At 39.2% G+C, this 18,756-nt stretch overlaps 1 protein-coding gene across 2 annotated transcripts in view; it reads left to right on the forward strand.

The window, feature by feature from the left end:
* Positions 1 to 18,756, forward strand: part of LOC136856739 (F-box/LRR-repeat protein 3) — a 233,562-nt gene that overhangs the window by 143,844 nt on the left and 70,962 nt on the right. For both annotated transcript variants that reach the window (XM_067134819.2, XM_067134820.2), the window contains exons 4-6: positions 6,594 to 6,750; positions 7,240 to 7,391; positions 17,553 to 17,734. In XM_067134819.2, the coding sequence (XP_066990920.2) occupies positions 7,251 to 7,391; positions 17,553 to 17,734 (323 nt within the window). In that variant the 5' untranslated portion in view covers positions 6,594 to 6,750; positions 7,240 to 7,250. The remainder of the gene's footprint in view (positions 1 to 6,593; positions 6,751 to 7,239; positions 7,392 to 17,552; positions 17,735 to 18,756) is intronic.

Raw genomic sequence — 18,756 nt, forward strand, 5'->3', positions numbered from 1 at the left:
TAACTGTGTATTAAATCCGCGTGATCAAACTGGACGTTTCAATAACTGTCGCAGCCTACAAAATCTTGTTGAGGGATTACACTTACATGACGTTTGGGAACTGAAACATGGAACTGACGTCCAATTTACATTCTACAGGGCCGGGTCAGCTTCTAGAATAGATCGGGCTTATATATCACGAGAGATGAAAACTAGGCTACACAGTTCTGAGGTTATACCGGTGTCATTCAGTGACCATCATGCTCTCCTCTTTCGTTACTTAATAGCAGTACGACCACCTCTACATGGGCATGGATACTGGAAACTTACTGCGACCCTCTTGTACGACCAAGATGTCCAAAATTATTTTCGAACAGTATGGATACAATTGCGTAGTAAACGATCTAAATACCATTACCATGTGACCTGGTGGACGGATACTGTTAAACCAGAAATTAAACGATTCTTTCAAAAGATTTCCAAACAACGAGCAAAGGAAAGGTAAATACCTTGAATTTTTATTATGAAGTTTTATACCAGCTTCAACGAAAGCAAGCCAGTGGAGAGAATGTCCTTAATGAAATGAAAGAACTCAAACACACTATCATTAATATTCAAGAGAATCATCTGAAAGGGGCGTTCATCCGTGCAAAAGTACCCTCAGTAGTTGAAGAAGAGCGTGCTTCACTATTTCACATTTTGACTGAAAGACGTAAAGGGAAGAGGAAGGCAATTACTAAACTCCGGGATGAGCATGGTCACATACAGTCGGATATGAAGGACGTCCTCAAAATTGGTGCAGACTACTTAACATTATTCCATGACGACCCACCCATTAATCAGCACTTTTACAGCATCCTACAGCACGGTCTACCAACACTGAATAAAGAAGATGAGTCAAGTCTGATTGCAGATGTTACCTCGGAGGAAATACTCTCTGCACTTTCCCAAGCACAGCGTCATCGCTCTCCAGGCCCTGATGGAATAAGTTATGAATTCTGTAAAATAATGTGGGACATAATAGGGGACGCCCTGTTGCAAGTGTACCAAGAAATATTAGCGAGGCCACACATCTTAACGGAAGATTTCACGCCCGGAATTATTATTTTAATTCCCAAAACCACAAGACCTCTATGAATGGAAGACTTCAGGCCGATCACCTTGCTAAATACAGATTACAAGATCTTCACTAAAATAATACCATCTCGAATAAAGCTGCAGTTGCAACAGGTAATCGGACAATGGCAATCGTGTGGGACATCAGGTCAAAATATTATCTCCAATCTGTTAGTGCTGAGAAACATCATTCTGTTACACGACAAAGCCTCATCGAACCTTCTTCCCACGACACTCGTAAGTTTGGACTTCCACAAGGCCTTCGACAGAATAAAACATCCGTATCTATAGTCTACAATGCAAACTTTCGCCTTTCCACCTAAATAGATTGAGTGCATTCAAGGACTGTATAGAACAGCCACCTCACGAATCATTATAAATGAACATCTAACTGTGAAAATACCTATACGGAAATCAGTTCGTCAAGGATGTCCCCTCTCTATGCTTCTGTTCATCGTAGCGCTAGAACCATTTCTTCACCGAATAAATCAGTGTATAACTGGCCTGTCACTCGGTGCAAAAAAAGTGACAGTACGGGCGTATGCCGATGACGTGTGTATTATCCTAACAGAACCATCCGACGAAGAGCAAACTCTACATATCATCCACGAATTTGAGGAAGATTCAGGATCGAAGGTAAATAAGAAAAAGTCCGGAATGCTCCTTCTTGGCCGACATCAATCACCTGCGCCTAATCGATCACTGCCCATTGCAACTAAGTTGAAGATCTTAGGAATTGTTTTTCAACAAAATTTTAAAGATATGCTAACCGAGAATTGGAATTCGATAATTAATAAAGTTAGAAACACCTTACTGCAGCAGCATACCAGGTCTCTGAATTTCATACAAAAAGTATGGCATATTAATGTGTTTGCTTTATCTAAAATCTGGTACTTCGCGCAAGTTCTACCTGCAACAAAACAAATAACACAGCGTATAGAACTTTGTCTAGGCCACTATCTTTGGAAAGGTTCCCTGTTTCGGGTGAGACGTGATCAGCTGTACTTGCCGATTACACATGGAGGACTCAACCTAATCTGTGTAGACTTGAAATGTAAGGCTCTTCTGGGAAGAACAATACTTAACTCACTATCAGGGTTGCACACTCGAATAAAACTGACATTTCTTCAACCTCCGGAGCCTGATGTCAGAGGTGGTCGACATAGGCATATACATCCTGCTTTCCGAACCATCGTTGGTATCCTTGACAGTCTCCCGCAAGACCGGAAAGAAAGAAACGAATTTCACTCGACAAAGAATTTCTACACTTACCTGTTGAAAGGTTTACAGCGACCAGTACCGATTGAACAAAAATTCCCTCAAAGACAATGGAAAATGGTGTGGTCAAATGCTAACAATCAACAAGTACCCACTCAGTGGAGGTCATCAGTCTACTCGGTAATTAATGACATCGTTCCAACGGCAACTAAACGCTTTCGTCACAACTTGTCTGAAGATAGTAAGTGTGGACATTGCGGCGAGCTCGATACGACAGTGCACCGAGTTACATCTTGTCGAGAAGCGCGACCTGTCTGGACATGGACTGTCAATACAGTGCGGAAAATACACGGAGGTTTGTCTTCTTTATCGACTGAGCAGTTAATGATTGGCGAATTTCAACTGCAGGAAATATCATAAGTGAATGCTGTAACTTGGTTGCTAGCGGCGGCAGTGCATTGGAATTTGACATCATACGATAAGAGTGGATGGACGTTAGTGGACTTTATCAGATCAATCAAGACTGCTAGTTGGGAAATGGTAAAAAACCGCAATATAGAGAAATTTTGCGAAACATCTATTTCATTTTTAAATGTTATTTCTTGTATGTTACACGGTGGTGTACTGAGAACTGACAACCGTGAGATGACTTTGTTTTTGTTTTTGTTTTCTTCAAAAGACTGTTATTCTAATTTTGAATTCTTTCTTTAAATTATAACGTGCAGTTTAGTGCTTTTATTAGTCTCAACACTCGTATACAATTCTACAGGTGTGCTTTTGGTTTTCAACTCACTACCTTTCTTTAAACTGTCATGTTCTTTGTAATTTTGAAAAGGTGAATAAAAATTCTCTTAAAAAACAGCTCCTAATAAAAGGATGTGTGTGATGAAGCTGGTGTTTCTATGGTGTCGTATGAGTGATAATCAGTTGTGGTCAACAGCTCCTAATAAAAGGATGTGTGTGATGAAGCTGGTGTTTCTATGGTGTCGTATGAGTTGCGCCGAGTAAAAGTTGCGCCGTGTTAAAATCAGTAAAACTTGCGCCGTGGTCATTAATCATTCTAAGAACTAGAGGTCTTGTTTGGGAATTCCACAGGGAAGTTTCGTGTTTCAGAATGATTACATTACCGCTTTCCAAATAGACCTCCGTTGCTCTCAAGATACTTTGGTCTAATTGCACGTACGGTAACTTCTTTTTCTTCTTTTTCCCTCAAGATGAAGTTCATTCCTGGCAATCTTAAAATTCGAGCTTTCTGCTTCGGATTTAAGACACAAAATGAGATCTTTAACTCGTGAGTGCGGTCTCCCTAGAATACTGTTAATTTTGTGGTGCCACCCTTCAACAGCATTTGTTGTTCTGTGGCGTCTTCGGTGGCAGTTCCAGATTGCTTGTGGTACATTATGATTTTCAAGCCGTTCTTCCACAAAATAGTCCAAAAACTGGACAAGGATTCTGTGGCGCTTCTTCGTGCTTCAGGCTTCAAAAAGGCAAGAGCCCCGCACTTCCGAATTGTCAGCCTCACTTCTTGACATTCTTTGCAGAGTGTTGTCAGTCCGATTTCCTGTACCTTTCTCCAAATACACTGGAGAAAATGAAAGAAACATCCTTGTATTTCAGCTAATGGAAATGACTGTTTCAAAGCACAAATGCTGGCAGACTCAAAATCAATGATCACCCTTTCGGGTTTCCTGTAGGGAATTCTCTCCTTCAACATTTCCAACATTTTATTGTGTGTTTTACCTAACAAAAGGGCAGTAAGATACAAAGCTGGCGTTCAAAATATTATTTCTGATTTCTTCATATTTATATCAGCATCACTGTTTGAAACAATTTCATTTGTCATGTATTAATCTTTTATACCCAGGGAAATGCGACAGGCCTCGCCAGGGCACACAATTTTCTTTCTTTGGCAGTAGCTATGGTTCTTTCTTGAGCCCTATCACTTCATAAGGGGTGCATGTCGGGGAAACGTAGGGTGAGACAGTTTTTTTCTGTTTTCACTGGTCAATTTTTATTCAACAAATTCGCTACATTTCATTTGCCATCCATTAATCTTTGTCCGCAAAAGCACGTCATATCTCGCATTCGGCAGTATTTTCTTCCTTTAGTGGTATTTCATTCTTCATTCATTCTATTCCTGACCCTGTCAGTTAGCTACAAACAGGCTGTGGATATTCTTCATAAGACTGAAAGACTGATTCCATGTTTCCACAATTGGTTTGTAAATTAAGTCAAACTACGTAGTTATATACATTTCACCCACTGATTAAATACGATGCAGGTTTTCTAAATGTGCAAGAAACCAACATTGATAGAGTGAATACCGAGGTCGATAGCTGCAGTCGCTTAAGTGCGGCCAGTATCCAGTATTCGGGAGATAGTAGGTTCGAACCCCACTGTCGGCAGCACTGAAAATGGTTTTCCGTGGTTTCCCATTTTGACACCAGGCAAATGCTGGGTCTGTACTTTAATTAAGGCCACGGCCGCTTCCTTCCCACTCCTAGCCCTTTCCTTTCCCATCGTCGCCGTAAGACTTACCTCTGTTGGTGCGACGTAAAACAACTAGCAAAAAGAAGATAGAGTGAATAATATTTTTTATATATTAACTTCAAAATCTCAGTACTGCAGGTATTCACAGACATTCCTTGAACTTGGAAATAACCCCCTGCGGTACAGCGCAAGTAGCAGATGCTTAAGACAGCTGTCAAACCACTTCTACTCCCGGCGGGGAATCTCCACGGCGCAAATTTTACTCGGCGCAACTCATACAGAACCATTTCTGTGGTATGATTTGATTACCTAAACCGGTGTAATGATTAGAAATGGAAGTATATCAACAGGTTATGGGCCCAGAGCTCCAGAGCACCAAAACGCCGAAGTGCATTCTGGACAATATAAGTTGAAATGGTGTAACAAGAATTAACGGACGAAGCAAGTTGTACTTCGCGCTTGGCTCATTATTTATGCTGGGCAACCTAAACATTTTCCCAAGTGTACTGAAAACAAAATTTTTACATGTGCCATCAATGAATAATCATAGAAACTCTATATGTGCCGAAATCCAAAAAAGAAAAAAATAATTACAATTGATTTCATAAAATAACTATGTTTATTAGCAAGTGGCTATACTGTTAACATATTGATATTTTTCTTGTAGCCTCTGATGCGTGATGCTGAACACTTTGAGTGTTAACTAATATAACTAACATATCCTTTCCAAGCTAGTTGGACTGTCGCCATAAGACTTTGTGAATCTCTAGGGTGGTGCACAGCATGCGTCAACACAGCGACTTGAATTTTGCTGGGGTAGCACTCTTTCGTGTTGGCAAAGAGATCCAGGTTGCTGGAGAGTGCTGAACTGCTGTACTACGCTTGACTTAGCTGTTTGTAGTTTTTTAAACTTGATAAAAAGCATTCTAAGGAATAATAATTTTATATAAATACAATGTAAATACAAATACCGCTGGGGTGGATGGCGTTCAGGGCACGCCAGTGCTCCTACTTCATAGTTTAATACTTCTGGAAACATTATTCTCACTAATCTTATTCTCTTTTTTCTGTGAGATAAAAAAGTTTTCGGTTTTACGTCCCACTAACTGCTGTTACGGTTTTCAGAGATGCCAAGTTTCTGGAATTTTGTCCCGTGTGAGGTCTTTTATGTGCCAGTAAATCTACCAACACGAGCCTGACGTATTTGAGAAGGTACCTTCAAATACCACCGAACTGAGTCAGGATCAAACCGGCCAACTTGGGCACAAAAAGCCAGTGACTTAACCGTCTTAGCCACTCAGCCCAATATATGAGACAGTTGCTTGATGCATTAATGACAATTAGCCCAACAATAGAAATAGAAAGTTAAGATATAGGAATAATTTGTCGACATTTTCCATTTTACTCATCACTAAGTACAATCTTATTAAGAAAATCATAATCATTTTCCATGCTGTCCATACATAATTGACATGGATTTTGCTTGTCACCAACACTGAATGCCTGAGCCAGTTGTAACTTGTACCCCTTACACTGCAGTCACCGTCATCAAACTCTCCATACTGTAGGCTGTGCTTTGTTCAGCTCCAAATAAGCTCTAGATGTAGACATTTTTGGTCTTTGTGCAGAATGTGGTTTGCTGACTCTTCTCACAGTGTACTACGCAACCTGTTTGCATGCATCGATGATACCATGTATTGATGGTCATTGCCTGAGGCAGACCTTTTTTGATACTCTGTCGTGAAGGATCTTTGTACAATAATTTATGATTGTGTTTCATGGTACCACAGACAATGCTCCACATGCTCTACATTGCTGTACACCTTGTTTGCAACTGCATCACATATCATGGAAGAAAAGTGAGTGGAGTGAATTCTGGCAGTCTATGCTTAATACATCTGAAGACATTTTGGACAGTAATTTGAAATTACTTACTGATACTTCCAGGTAATTAATTTAAAATAGCAGTGTAAAAGGGTTCACTCCTCTTTGTTTTGAAGCAATTAATGTTCTCTTGTGTAAGTTGACCTAGCCTTATATAAGTTTTAATAATAATAATAATGTTGTTATCTGCTTTACGTCCCACTAACTACTTTTACGGTCTTCGGAGACCCCTATATAAGTTTTGCTCTGAAGAAATTAACATTCATTTCATACTCTCTTATGTACGGTAAGTTACATTATGGTTGCAATGTACTAAATGTACTATGGTATCTAAAAAGAATAGAACAACAATGTGAAACATTTTTTGATTACAGGGAAATGATTGTAAATGTGAATTTGTTGTGTTAATGTTTTACAGAATGTAATTTTTCACTTGTAATTTACTTCTTGAAATAGAATTGTAATCAATACATTCTTTGACTTAATTTTTCTCACTGTACCATCAACCTTGATATAGTTTAAGTATCTTCAGCATTATTTTTGAAATTTCAGATTCAGTGGATATGAAATTGTTTTCTCTTAACTCAAAACGCCGGAAGACTGTTGCAGATTCTCTTGAATTTGTTAATGAATATGATAAATTTTCATCTGTTAATCAACAGAGCAAACTGGCAATGAAAGGAAATGCAGTTTCTTCATCTCAGGTATTTTCTAACTACTTTTTCCAAACCATATAGTTATTGATTCTTTCTTTCTGTTTGGAAGAGGGGCAGTGTCACTATTGATAATCTGAGTTGGGAAGTAAGTGAGTAAAAGTAATCGGATTACTTGTAATTACTGAGTTCTTTCTCACTGCTGTAATGTTGAACATGTGTACTGTCAGCTCTTGTGTATCTTAATAATAATAATAATAATAATAATAATAATAATAATAATAATAATAACAATAATAATAACAATAATAATAATAATAATAATAATAATAATAATAATAATAATAATAATAATAATAATAATAATAATTTTTACGAGAGAAGTGTGGGAAATCTTTCATGAGACACTTGTGAGGGTCCGCAATCCACAAGCGTGCGAGATTCCTACTCACTAAAACCCACACACCTTTTCTCACGACGTATATCTCCGCCCCGGAACCGCTCTCGCGGTTAGGGCGGTGTCGTGCTAATTTCTCAGGTTTCTTCTTCCTTTATTTGTCCTTTCTGCCGTTCATGAGCATTCATATCTCTCTTTTTCTGACGCAGGATGCCTTCTACATGTACTGCTATCTGATCCCAAGATTCTTGGTTTCGTAGCATCACCTGCACAATAGTTTCTGGCGTCAACTCTCCTTGCACAGTATATAAACATCTTCTCTGAGTTGACCAATGATAGCATACGAAAAATGTGTGAAATACATCGTCTACATCATTGCAATAAATACACGCCGAGTCGCTTGCTCTCTCTATTCTATGTAGAAATTTCCGGAAGTATCCGTGACCCGTCAATAGTTGCGTAATGTAAAAGTTAACCTCGCCATGAGCTCGGGCAACCCAATCAGCTAGGGGTGGAATCAGCCGCTTAGTCCATTTTCCTCGAGGATCTTCCTCCCATCTTTGCTGCCACTGCTCCATTCGTTGCCTATAAGCTAGCTCCTTAGCACGCTTCTTTCCGAGCTCTCCTTGAGTTCGCCAGACTTCCTGTCTCTCTAAGGCAAGTAAATCAATCAGTGCTACCGCTGCTATCGTAAAGACCGCAGGATGGGATACTGTACGATATGCGCTTGTAATACGCAGAGCTAATCTCCGCTGTACCTCAGCTATCCTTCGCCGGTATTTTTCAAACTTCAGATATTCAGTCCAGACTTCGGCACCATATAAAAGTGTCGAGTGAACTATCGACATCAGAAGTCGTCGTTTGCTAGACTTCGGACCTTTAACGTTGCTCATTAATCTACTCAGCGTAATCGTTGTTTTCACCGCCTTATCTGTCACCCGTTTGATATGATCTCAAAAAGTAAGTTTGGTATCAAGTGTCACTCCGAGGTACTTTATACTTCTAGATGTTTCAATTTCTGTTTGTCCAATATACATTGGAATGACGGTCGTGATCCTTTTTCTTGTCAAGAGAACGATCTCTGTTTTATGACCTGCCAGCTGTAATCTGTGGTTCGCCATCCAATCTTTCACCCGTCGCATTACTTGATTTAGCTTAAACTGAGCCAACTCCAAATTTCGAGCAACTATCAAAACAGCTATATCATCAGAATACCCACTAGCATTGTGTCTTCCGACATCTCTAACCTCAACAATCCTTCATACACTATGTTCCACAGATTTGGGCCAAGGATGTATCCTTGTGCTGCACCAGCTGTGAGCCGTTTCACTCTCCGCCCATCCTCTGTGTGATATACTAGAGTACGATCTTTCAAATAATTTCTCATTATGTGCATGAGATACTCTGGTAGTTTGAAAGTATTTTGAAGCACTTCCAATATGTCATTCCAACTTATCGAGTTGAAAGCGTTCTTAACATCCAGAGTCACAAGGAGTGTCACTTTTCGAGAGTGATCCCATTTGTGCCCTTTTAGCTGTATTCAACACTTCCCATACTGCATCGATTGTCGAATGCCCTCCTCGAAAACCATGTTGACAATCAGAGAGGTCCCCAGCCAGTTGAACTGCTGAAAGTATTCTTGGCTGCAAAAGTTTCTCTAATCCTTTACCAGCAGTATCCAGCATACATAAAGGCCTACAGCCCCCAGATTCCCTTTTGCTTATTAAAACCTGCCGCACTGTTTTCCAGCGAACACTAAACACCCCGATAGCAGGCAGCTATTGTACATTTTCAGCAGTAGTTGTGGACAGAAATCTGCTATCAGCTTTAATATCTCCGCTGGAATACTATCTGGTCCTAGGGCCTTTTTATTTCTAAGAGACCTAATCGCTCTCGTCAATTCTTCTCGTGTAAAAATTGGCACATCATCTATGAAACAGCAGACCTCTCAGGATGATCTGGGAATAATGTATCTACAATGTCCTTCATTGCATTTGAGTCCATGATCGGGTTCGAGAAACTTCCAAGTTTCTTCATAACGATCTTGTATCCTAAACCCCATGGATCGTCATCCACTTCTTTAGCCATTTTCCACCATTTGTCGACTTTACTCCTTTTGATAGCATTTCTCAATTCTTTCTTCGCCGACTTATACTCAGCTGTGAGTGAGGTGTCTTCTTGTCTGACTCGTGCTCTCTGTGCCTTCCGTTGCATACAACGTCTCCTCTGGTCATCAATATCTTTGGTCCCCCAGTATTCTGAATGCTTCTTGTTTCGTAATGTATTACGAGTCATGGACAAATCACATGCTCTCCAAATAAGCTGCATGGAGAGCTCAACACGTTTTTCAGCCACTTCTTTCCCTTTATAACAACATATTTGTTCTGTTATACTATTCAGTTCATTTCTTAAGATAGCAAGAAATTTTTCTCTGTCCATACTTTCTATATTCCACCGTGTTGGTTTATACGATGTAATATTAATCTGTGAAGTTTCAGGAAGAATATGAAAAGTAATGTACTGGTGATCACTTCCCGTGTATTCTTCAATCATCCGCCAGTCATTGATATTCGACACAATGTCCTCAGATACAAAAGTCGCGTCCGGTATGGTTCCTCTACAGCCCGGTCGTCGAAAGGTTGGCACATTTCCAATATTAGTGACCATCAAACCCAACCTAGCGGCCATCTCCATAGTTCGGCGCCCTCTAGAGTCATACTGTGGCATACCCCATTCTAGTACTTGGGCATTGAAATCACCAACCACGATTAAACCGTTGTCAAAACCTTGTAATACGTCCTCTAGGCCGTCCAGCTTAGCCTGAAATTCAAATACTGACTCATTTGGCGTAAAGTAACAGTTCACTAAAGTATATCTACCAGTGCAGACCCAAACAAAATCGTCTCCGCATCCTTGGTTTGATACTGGGCATTTACCCAAATATGGTATCCAAATTGCAGCTGTCCCACAATTATCCACGAACCATCCTGGGTGGTCTCTGTCTTGATAAAGTTCACTGAGAAGAAATACGTCTACTCCTATTTCAAAGGTCATCTGCGTCAAAAGATCATTGGCAGTTCTACTCCTGTGCATATTTGCCTGAATAACCATCATTTACTACTAGTTTTAGCCTTTTCGAGAGCTTCAAGAAATGCTGTGCAGGCTCTTGAGCCAAATACATGACTTCGATTAGCTTCGTCGACGTTAATGTCTGTGCAAATTATGCATCTCGGATTTGCTTTGCAACCTACCGCCCTACGCCCGGCTTCTCCGCACTTTTGCTTCTATCTGCACCTTTGCAGTTTCGTGCATGGTGCCCATACGAAGGACATCGAAAGCAGCGAGATACCACGATCCTTTTTCGGATCCTACAATCCAACCATCCTATTTTATTTTTACCCATTTCTAAAAGTTTCTGGGCCTCCTTATCTTCTATCTCAATGATAGCAAGTTTTTGTCCTCTGCTGTTCGGATTATTAATTGAGACTTTCAGTTCTCCTTCGAAATTCTGAAGATCCTGTCTTACAGCTTCCTCTACATTTAAAGCAGAGGTGATACTGTCCTTGTCCCGAATTTCCAAGGTAGTGCGGGGAGTAAAAGTCTTCACATCGCCATCCGTTCCAAGGACATCTCTAAAATATTTATTAAAATTGTCCCTGTTCTCGTTTTGTGTGTCTTTATTAAAAGCGAGAAGAATCGCCCCAGTCTGAGTTTTACGAATAGATCGAATACTCATACCGCTGTCTTCCGGTTTTATTTTACTCCGAATACCCTGCAAAACATCTGCAAAAGTCTTGCCATTTGTTGGTTTGATAAGGACAGAATCAGAACGATCCCTTGATTTTAAATGGGTCCGTTTATCTTGTTTTTTCCCCACTATCAATGACCTCCATTCTGCCAGAATCTACATCATATGTTAAAGGTTGGATATCTTTATCCTCATTCATTTCCTTCTTCTTGCTTTCTTTCTTATAGGAAATCTCGACCCATTTCTCCTTATCCTTCTCCTCCCCGTTCGTCACTAATGGTGTCATAGGCAATTCATTTATCTCTATGGTTGTTTGTTCCTGTTTTAGATTTTCCCTAGCTCTCTTTCAGGATGTCCTGCATGCTGCTCCAGCATCGAGAGTTTCCTCCAATTTTCGTAATCCATTCTGGATTTCCAACTTAAGGTTCTTAAACGGAATAGCTAGAATGCTTTCCACCAATGCCCTAGCGATCTCAAGATGTTCCTCCTCTTTACGCTGTTCGTCCATTATTATTTCCTCACTCCTCCCATTAGGTACTTGCGTCATATCCTGTGTCCCAAAACTGGCACATTCAAGTACATTTGCACTCCTATTCTGACACGAAAGAGAGAGCTCTACCGAATCTCTCTGAACTTCTGCCTCCATCATCATGCAAGAAAGGAATCTAACTGGCCGTGACTGAGCCGCGGCGGCGAAGGATTCTGTCTTTGATGTCGTATATTCCTTGAAAGCAAATTATAACCTATAATCCTGGATGATCAAACACTTATCTACAATTAATTTGTCTACGAGTCGACGAAATGATTTGATGAAGTTGTAAAACAATACTACCGGTACTAGAAGAATATTCCAGCTTAAATTCTAATGACGCATATCATTAATTACTTACGAATTCATCATAAGAAGCATACACAGATATTCACCCATCTTTCCATCACGCAAATAATAATAATAATAATAATAATAATAATAATAATAATAATAATAATAATAATAATAATAATAATAATAATAATAATAATAATAATAATAATAATGGTATGTATGTATGTATGTATGTATGTATGTATGTATGTATTGTACCGGGAAATAATTGTGGGGTTTGAGCATGGGAAAGGTCTCAGGTAGTGTTCGGTGTATTTTGGAGCAGGTACAGAGACGGATAGTATCGCAGGGCGAATAATAGATGGTAATTCTTTTTTGTAACATTCATTAACAATATCCACAGATATATCACCCTGCAGTGGAATTGCTACTCGAATTTGTAGCCAGTATTTGCCAAAAATGTAAAATAAAAATTTGTGTTGTGATCTTCTTGACGTCTGTTTGCTTGAGAATATCAAAATAATAATTATTGCTCTTCCATACATCATGAACAACCTACAGTCTCTAAACAAATATTATTCACAAAATTAAGGCGATTTTATGGTTGTATTTACACCACACTAGTCTGTACTATTTAATGTTATTGTAAAAGGTCCTTAATGCTCACTGGGTTTCTCACAGTGATGATCGAAAGATCGAGAAAGTGCACAAGGAAAATAGTTAAGTCTTGCCCTGTTATGGGACGAATGTCGAGTAAATAAAGTTACACACAGTTCACTAATATATTATCGTAAGAGAAATGTCTTACATTGGTGGAAGTGGTTTTAAATTATGATTTCAGTTGACCACACGTAATAATGTAGGATATTATCACAGTTTTATAAATATGTGAAATTAGTAAAGTTCACATGATGTCGTGTACTAGTCCGTAAAATATTGGGCACTTGAATTCTCATTTCAAATTATAGCTTTACTCTGTTAATAAATTCACAAGTATTATATTATGATAATTCACCTTGAGAAACGTCTAGAATCTTACCGTCGTTGCGGCGCGGCGGAAACTTCACGTACGGTACGACGTTCTTTTACTATTTCAACAGCGTTCGATTATGGTCACGATTACCGTACGTCCTCGCGAATAGCGACGGAGCATACTTTCTGCACACCCTGTGCACACACACTCTGTACACGGTACTGGTTATGGCCTTGGCACAGTGGCCTATTTATACAGGTCTGGTGAGCAGCGTTCGAAATCAGGTGACGAAGGGGCGAGTATTTCTCCCAAACTTTAAATTTTCATATTTCGGAAACCACTTGATGGATTGATGTCACATTTGCAAGGTTTTACTTCCAGAACATTAGCTACAATTCAGCATTGGTCTCGTGTTAATCGGTCCAGGCATTAAAAAGTTCATAAAAATAACCGAGAAACTTCTGTAGGGAAAGTAAACTGCAAGCGGCGGTGACGTCACTTGACCTTTTTTGACATGCGTTCTCCCTCGTGGAGTGCAGTAGGTACGAGAACATTCTCTCACACAGCTGTTCATGCATCGGAACTGAATTGTATGCTAGAAAATAAAATTTATATGTGCCAGGGCCTATGCCTTCCTGGTACAGTATGTATGTATGTATGTATGTGTGTATGTATGTATGTATGTATGTATGTATGTATGTGTATGTATGTATCTATGTATAAAAAACTCTTGTGTACCTATGTTACAAAACTTTCCATTAATAATAAAATGAATAAAATAAATGTAAATAGGAGGTAAACAACTGATAGGGAATATGGCACCTGGACAAGTGCCCTAAATGCAGATCATTGCTTGATTGATTGATTGATTGATTGATTGATTGATTGATTGATTGATTGATTGATTGATTGATTGATTGATTGATTGATTGATTGATTGATTGATTGATTGATTGATTGATTGATGAGTACTTTTTGAGTAATTTTTACTTGTAATACACTGACTGGCAAAATTAATGTTGTTTCAGTCTTTAATATGCTTTTCCCTTCGAAAATTTAAGTGATCCATTAATTTTGCCAGTTGGTGTAGATACTTTTTTATAAAATGTAATTTTTTACTCATAATTTACTTCTTGAAATAGAACTCTAATCATTACTTTCTAGTAACTGTTACATTCTAGCAACAGATATACATTGCAAGGAAGCAGAAAATGAAAAAAATTGAGTTGTGATGAAGATAATTTTTTTAAATTTTACGACAGCAGAATGAGTAGCTTCACCAGTGCTGGATTAAATGCTTTCTTATCTCTTCCAAAGACATCAAACTTATCCTACAATATCCTTTACTGCGGGGGATATTCTTAAAACTAAATTCATGTAGAGTAGGGTCTCTCAAATGCCCAAAATCTTATGCGTGCAAACTGCGGTGCAGAGTTCCTGTGCACATTGCATTGGTCCCACTCGGCTCGGACCAACGCCTCATCTTTGGGCTACTCGGCTAAGCTCGGCTCAACTTGGCTTGATTTGGTGCACTACGGAGCAAGTGAGGAACAGGGAGACAGGGGGAGTGAGCGAGACAGGCATGGGGGAAAGAACAGTGCTATTGCTCCAAATTGAGGAGTGGGAGTCTGCACTCTGGTCAACCAAGTGAAGTTGTTTTTCGCACTGTGCACAGTGCATGCACCCTAAGAGGCCCTGATGTAGAGCATCTTTTCAGCAAAACCAAAGATCAGTGCCGGATTAAGGTGTTTGGGGGCCCTGGGCTATTTAAAAATGTGGGGCCCTTTCTTCGTAACCAAGCCCCCCCCCGCCAGGCAGCGCCAGGGAAGATACCTGGGTCTTCGGGGGTGGCAGTCATTATTGCTACCACTACACCGAGATCGGCAATTTATTATTTACGACTCCGAGTATTCCATACAATGTGACTGAAGTTTAAAATACACATTAGGATTCTCTTCATTGTTCCTAAAACTATCTTCCTAATGCTCATACTTTCCTATTCCTTAAAGACCTAATCTCTCTTAAAACAGCAGACTTAGATATTACACTATTCGCTTACCTGTAGAAGATTCCAATTCACCAGTAACAGTCTCTTCAGTCGTCGATGCACTAGTAGACTTCCTGTCAAAAAATGTTGATATTTTTGGCAAGTTTTCAATTTCTTTCAAATTTTGTCATTTTAATTTACGTTTTTTGGCACCACTAGAATATTTTCTATCCATTTTAAAAGAACATTAAAGTTGTAAATTATGAATGGTCCAATAATCAGAGGTGAACTGGAAGTTCTCTTCCTGATGCAATGATATAGTATAGCATGCGCATTCCACCGTGCTTCCCCTGTCCCCTCCTTGTCACTTCCTAGCTCTTCCCCCCTTCACCCTCTGCCCGTACTCGCAAGCTGCCAGATTTAAATGTTCGTCAACAATAACCTTTACAATAATTACAGTGCGTTAGTAGCGAGGATTCGTGTATCCGGATGGTAACTGATTTTAGCAGTGATGAAATACTAACACGGATAGCTGATAAGAAGGAAGAGTGCGTGTTCGATATTTAGCGAGCATAAATATTCATATACATACACGGAGGTGGAGCAGCAGGCCTTTTTATACAATTTTAGGTTCGGCCAAGGACACGCAGGGCCCGGGGCTGCAGGCCCTTTAGCCCCCCCTTTAATCCGGCCCTGCCAAAGATGCACTTTGGTTTAGCACTGACACCAGCTGGACGAGTGAAACGGCCTGAGGTATTGCATGGAATCACATCTCCAATGACTTGGTGAGGAAAAATTTCAAGAAATGTGGAATTTCAAATTCTGTGGATGGTAGTGAGGATGACAGACTATGTATGGGAAGGTGAAAGTGGTCAAAGTTCTGATGGTGGTAATTCTGATGACACTGAATCGTGACTGATTTGTATATCAAACTAGTTTTATTTCTCATTGTGGTATTTTTAGTGTTTTTATTACTTGTAAAGTGTTTTAAACTAGCAATTTTGTGACACATTTGCAGTAATTTAAAAAATTGGTAAGTAAACATGTGATTTATTATTTTCCAAATTTTGTCATTAGAAATTCAGGTATGCAGGTCTTATTTGGTGGCGGGTTCTTTAGATTCTGATTGCTAAGCCTCAAAGTCTTTGGGGAAAAGTGCATCTTTGCATTTACTGAAAAGTGGCACTTGAAGGAATATCTGAGTTTAATATTAAGAACATACATTAGTATAAGTAAGATGTCTTTGGAAGCAAGGGCGCCCATACCCGGGGGCAAGGTGGGGTCGCGGCCCCCCTCTAGCTCTCAGGGAAAGGCAAAAATCTAGTCTAGCCAAGTGTTTTCCTTTCAAGAAAATGATTTAAAAGTCAGTATTATGTAGAAGCGGTAGTACCGTTCCCCACCAACAGGCAGGAAACACCGTGGGTTATTCTAGTCGCCATTTATCTTCCAAAATATTAAAAATACTATGTACCCTCAGGTCTGCCCCTTCCCCTCTCCCCCTACAGACTGTCATATGGGCACTGATGTTTGGAAGTACTGGAGAAGTAAGAAAATACCCCATCCAGAACTGCTGAAGTTACTAGTTCTGCTGCAGTACAACTGAAAAAGTTATCCTCATCATCATTTTTCCCCATCTCTGGTTCTGTACGATTGGAATGTAATGATTACAATATTTTTTCAAGAACTACATTACAAGCATAAACTACATTTTGTAAAAGTAATGATTACAAGTAAAAATTACTAGGAATAATAAATATGGACTATATACTAAATTATTGAAAGTAGAAATGAAGGATGCAATTTTAAATTGTGTACAATGATGATTTATAATCTAGCGAATGTAATAGTTTGTCATAGCTGTCAAATTTTGGATACTAGCAGGCAATTCTAAACTGATTTCAAGTCCAGAACTATATTTTGAGAACCAGGGATTCCAAATCATCCCATACTACTTATGCTTAAATTCATTGCTTTCTTCCTTCTCTCATACTAAAAATGAAAATCCACAGCCTGTTTCCAGTCATTCGACCGGGTCAGGAATGGAATGAATGAAGCCCCCATCTAGTGGTGAGGATAGGAATTGTCTCCTCTCATACTAAGTGTGGAAATATTTCAGTGACCATTGTTTAGAGTTCATGTTTATTATCTGATCCAGAAATGTAATATTAATCCAATTTTAATTGTACAATTTTGTAATTTATGTCCTTAAAACTTGTTCTTGTGTTACTTAATAAACCTGATGTATGTAGCCTACTTATTACAATTCTTTTTTACAAAACAGAAAATGTGCAAGCCACATTTTGGATGGGGCGGACTTCCCTCCGAAGCCCTCCTGCAGGTATTTAGTCACCTCCCTGTTTACGACATGGGCAGAGCAGCACAGGTGTGTTCTCACTGGAACCATGTGTCCAAGTTCCCACAGCTGTGGCAGCGAGCAGAGTTTGTGTTGAGTCACACTTCCAGGTAAATTGTACTGTAACTGGATTTTTAAATTCTAATGAAACATGTAGTAATGAATTATGTGTTACATAACATTTAGCGAGTTGTAGTTTGTGTCAAATAAATAAGGAGAAGAAGAAGCAGAAGGGCATGAGTATGTCTTCTTCTCTTGTTAATTTAAAATTTAGTGCTTGATAATAATGTGTTTTTGTGTACCATTTGCCACCAAGGTAGATGTCTTATTTGCGAATAAAGTGATTTTGATTTGATTTTTGAGTTTCTTTCAAACATGATTGTTATTTATAATAGCTTATATGCCATCTTCCCACAGTTCCTGTTCCTATTTTTCACCAGGGTACTTTTAACTATTAATACCCTCCATCACTGGTTCAGTATTATATGATCATTTAAGACTTCTCCTGTATATCTTGTTACTTTTTTCTGCAGTCCTTTCAATTCTTCCACTTAGTCCCTGTGGAGGATGTACTTTAACACAGCAAGAATTAGCACTTCATTGTTAAAATATACCAAGTGGCTTGTGTGTGCCATACTTTCTACTTATAAATGTCCCCCATCCACAAATGATGAATGGAATGTCTACTAACTGATTTTCACAGGGGCACTACTGCCAGCAGGCAAGTTACGTCAGAATATGAAGAGATTAACAACTGGATGATCGTTCGCAGCATGTTCCTGAGCGCTCCCGTCTAATGCAACTCCTTGCATTAGTAAACCTCATTTATGACCGCATAGTACTAGGCTGGTGTATGTACTAGTGCACAGCAGCACTACATTTGCTGTCTGCATATCGGCAATGGCTAGTGTATTCAGCAAAGACAAATACACAGACATCATTTTAAACTGTGGAGAATCGGGTTAGAATGCAGCCGAAGCTCCAAACAGACGTCTGCCTTCTACACATGTATTTCGCCGAACAGTATTAGTTTTTGTTTCACATAAACAACTCTTTTGTAGAGTCGAATGTCTATGCGTGTATTATTTATTTAATTTTCTTTTCTGCACCTTTGACATGTTTACAAATGCAC

The sequence above is a fragment of the Anabrus simplex genome, chromosome 1 (genome assembly GCF_040414725.1).
Source record: "Anabrus simplex isolate iqAnaSimp1 chromosome 1, ASM4041472v1, whole genome shotgun sequence".
In the NCBI taxonomy this organism is placed as follows: Eukaryota; Metazoa; Arthropoda; class Insecta; order Orthoptera; family Tettigoniidae; genus Anabrus; species Anabrus simplex.